Consider the following 1,943-nt stretch of genomic DNA (forward strand, 5'->3'; position numbering starts at 1 on the left):
TTTTGGTTAAAACAAATGGGTTTTACCAAACTTTGGACACATATTAATATATGATAAGGTAATATATATTAGTAGCTATTTAGTGGGTTTTCTAGTCTTTGACAAGGACTTTAAAACGAGCTAAAACGTGTCTCAAAACGGATAAAATGTGAATGAGATATCGAGTCTCAAAGTTGTGTGTTTGATACAAGAATATGAAAATTTAGTATGGAATGCATCTTGTCTCACATAGGAGTGGAGATAGACTTATGAGATATATATATATATGTTCTTATCTCCAAACCTATGTCAAGATCTTATGACATATTTTACTCTAGCACCTACTCTTGCGCAGGAGGGGTGCAAAAACTTGAGATTTCCTGTGATCCAACTGACGTGACAATTTGTAAAAATTAAAGTATAAATAGATTTTCGAATCAGTTATTAATGTTATTGTTTTTTTTAATTAAAAAAAAAGTGACACTTTTAGTGACAATTAACAATAATTTATTTAATTAAATACAATATAAGTCTTTTACTTGATACATTATGGTTGCACTTATCCCTGAAAATATATCACTAAATATATACCCCACCACTTTGTTTTATTTGCCTATAAATACTACCCCTTAACCAAATCAGATATTCAACAATAAGTTGAGCCTCAACACTCAACACATACTCTACTCTGTTCTTCCCCTGTTTCTGAAAAACACACAATCATGCAAGAAAAAACCACAAATCCTTTCACTTCCGATACAATCAATTACTCTATTCGATCTTCATTATCAAATCTAATCTTAACTGGTAAAAATACAAGCACCCTAGATTCAATCTTCTCTTATTGTTCAACATCTCCTGAATCAGAAACATGGTCTTCTATCTACCTAAAACAGAGCAATCTCATTCGAACACTTTCAGCACAATTCAACAACTCAACAACTCAATTTTTTCAGCAGTCAAAAGATTTGTGCAAAAAAAAGTTGTACAGAGGGGTGAGGCAGAGACAATGGGGAAAATGGGTAGCCGAAATTAGATTACCGCGAAATCGAATGAGAGTATGGTTGGGTACGTACGAATCACCCGAAATGGCGGCTTATGCTTATGATCGAGCAGCATATAAATTACGTGGGGAATATGCTCATTTGAATTTTCCAAATAATGAAAAGGAGATAATGGGGTTGAATGGAAATAGTACAAGTAAATTGAATTCTGTTAAAGTTTCTGTGGATAAAAAAATTCAAGCAATTTGTGATAAAATTAGAAGGGAGAAACTTAAGAAGAGAATGGATAGAGAAAGGGTTAAGGTTGTTGAGAATTCGATTGCGGTTGAGGTGGGACCGTGTGAGAGTGATGTGGGGTCGTCTTCGTGTGTTTCGGAAGAAGGGTGTTGTTTTTCCGGTGAGTCGACGGTGGTGGATGACGGTGATTGGTCATTGGCAAGAATGCCCTCTTATGATTTGGATTTGATATGGGAACAAGTGCTTGCTAATTAAGAGCTTGATTATATTTGTAATCCTTAAGGGTGGAGTTCTGAATTGTTAATGATTATAGTTTTGGTTATGAGACTTATGTTTTGTAGTGAAACTAGAAATTAGTTATTATCAAGTTTATGAAACCGTAAACTCTTGATATCATTTTGCTAAGTTTAATTTAGCATGTAGCTTTTATAAAATGTTTTATTTTATGCTCATTGTTTGTAGCTTTCGATGGTGTCACCATAGTATAATGCAAAAGTTTTACTAATCAACCACTATAAAGGATTTTTGGTTAATACTGTTATAATTCAGTAGGCTTATAACTACCTTTAGTGGTTTGATTCTTGATTAAGAATGCTAATAATGAAATGTAAGAATAAAGATGATAATGGAGAGAAAGAAAGAAACACTTTGTAAGTGTGAGAAATGGTGCAAGTTTAATGCTTGCATTCATGGCTATTTATAGCAAAAATATCACAAGTTTAG

General features: G+C 33.0%; 1 protein-coding gene across 1 annotated transcript; it reads left to right on the forward strand.

The window, feature by feature from the left end:
- Positions 1 to 643: 643 nt before the first annotated feature.
- On the forward strand, positions 644 to 1,650 carry LOC139862612 (ethylene-responsive transcription factor ERF061-like). The gene has a single exon (XM_071851229.1). The coding sequence runs from the start codon at positions 702 to 704 to the stop codon at positions 1,473 to 1,475; it is 774 nt and encodes a 257-aa protein (XP_071707330.1). The 5' UTR covers positions 644 to 701; the 3' UTR covers positions 1,476 to 1,650.
- Positions 1,651 to 1,943: the final 293 nt, after the last annotated feature.

The sequence above is a fragment of the Rutidosis leptorrhynchoides genome, chromosome 1 (genome assembly GCF_046630445.1).
Source record: "Rutidosis leptorrhynchoides isolate AG116_Rl617_1_P2 chromosome 1, CSIRO_AGI_Rlap_v1, whole genome shotgun sequence".
In the NCBI taxonomy this organism is placed as follows: domain Eukaryota; kingdom Viridiplantae; phylum Streptophyta; class Magnoliopsida; order Asterales; family Asteraceae; genus Rutidosis; species Rutidosis leptorrhynchoides.

Excerpts from the sequence above, each read along its gene's own strand:
- LOC139862612 (XM_071851229.1), top strand. The coding sequence starts at position 702 with ATGCAAGAAAAAACCACAAATCCTTTCACTTCCGATACAATCAATTAC.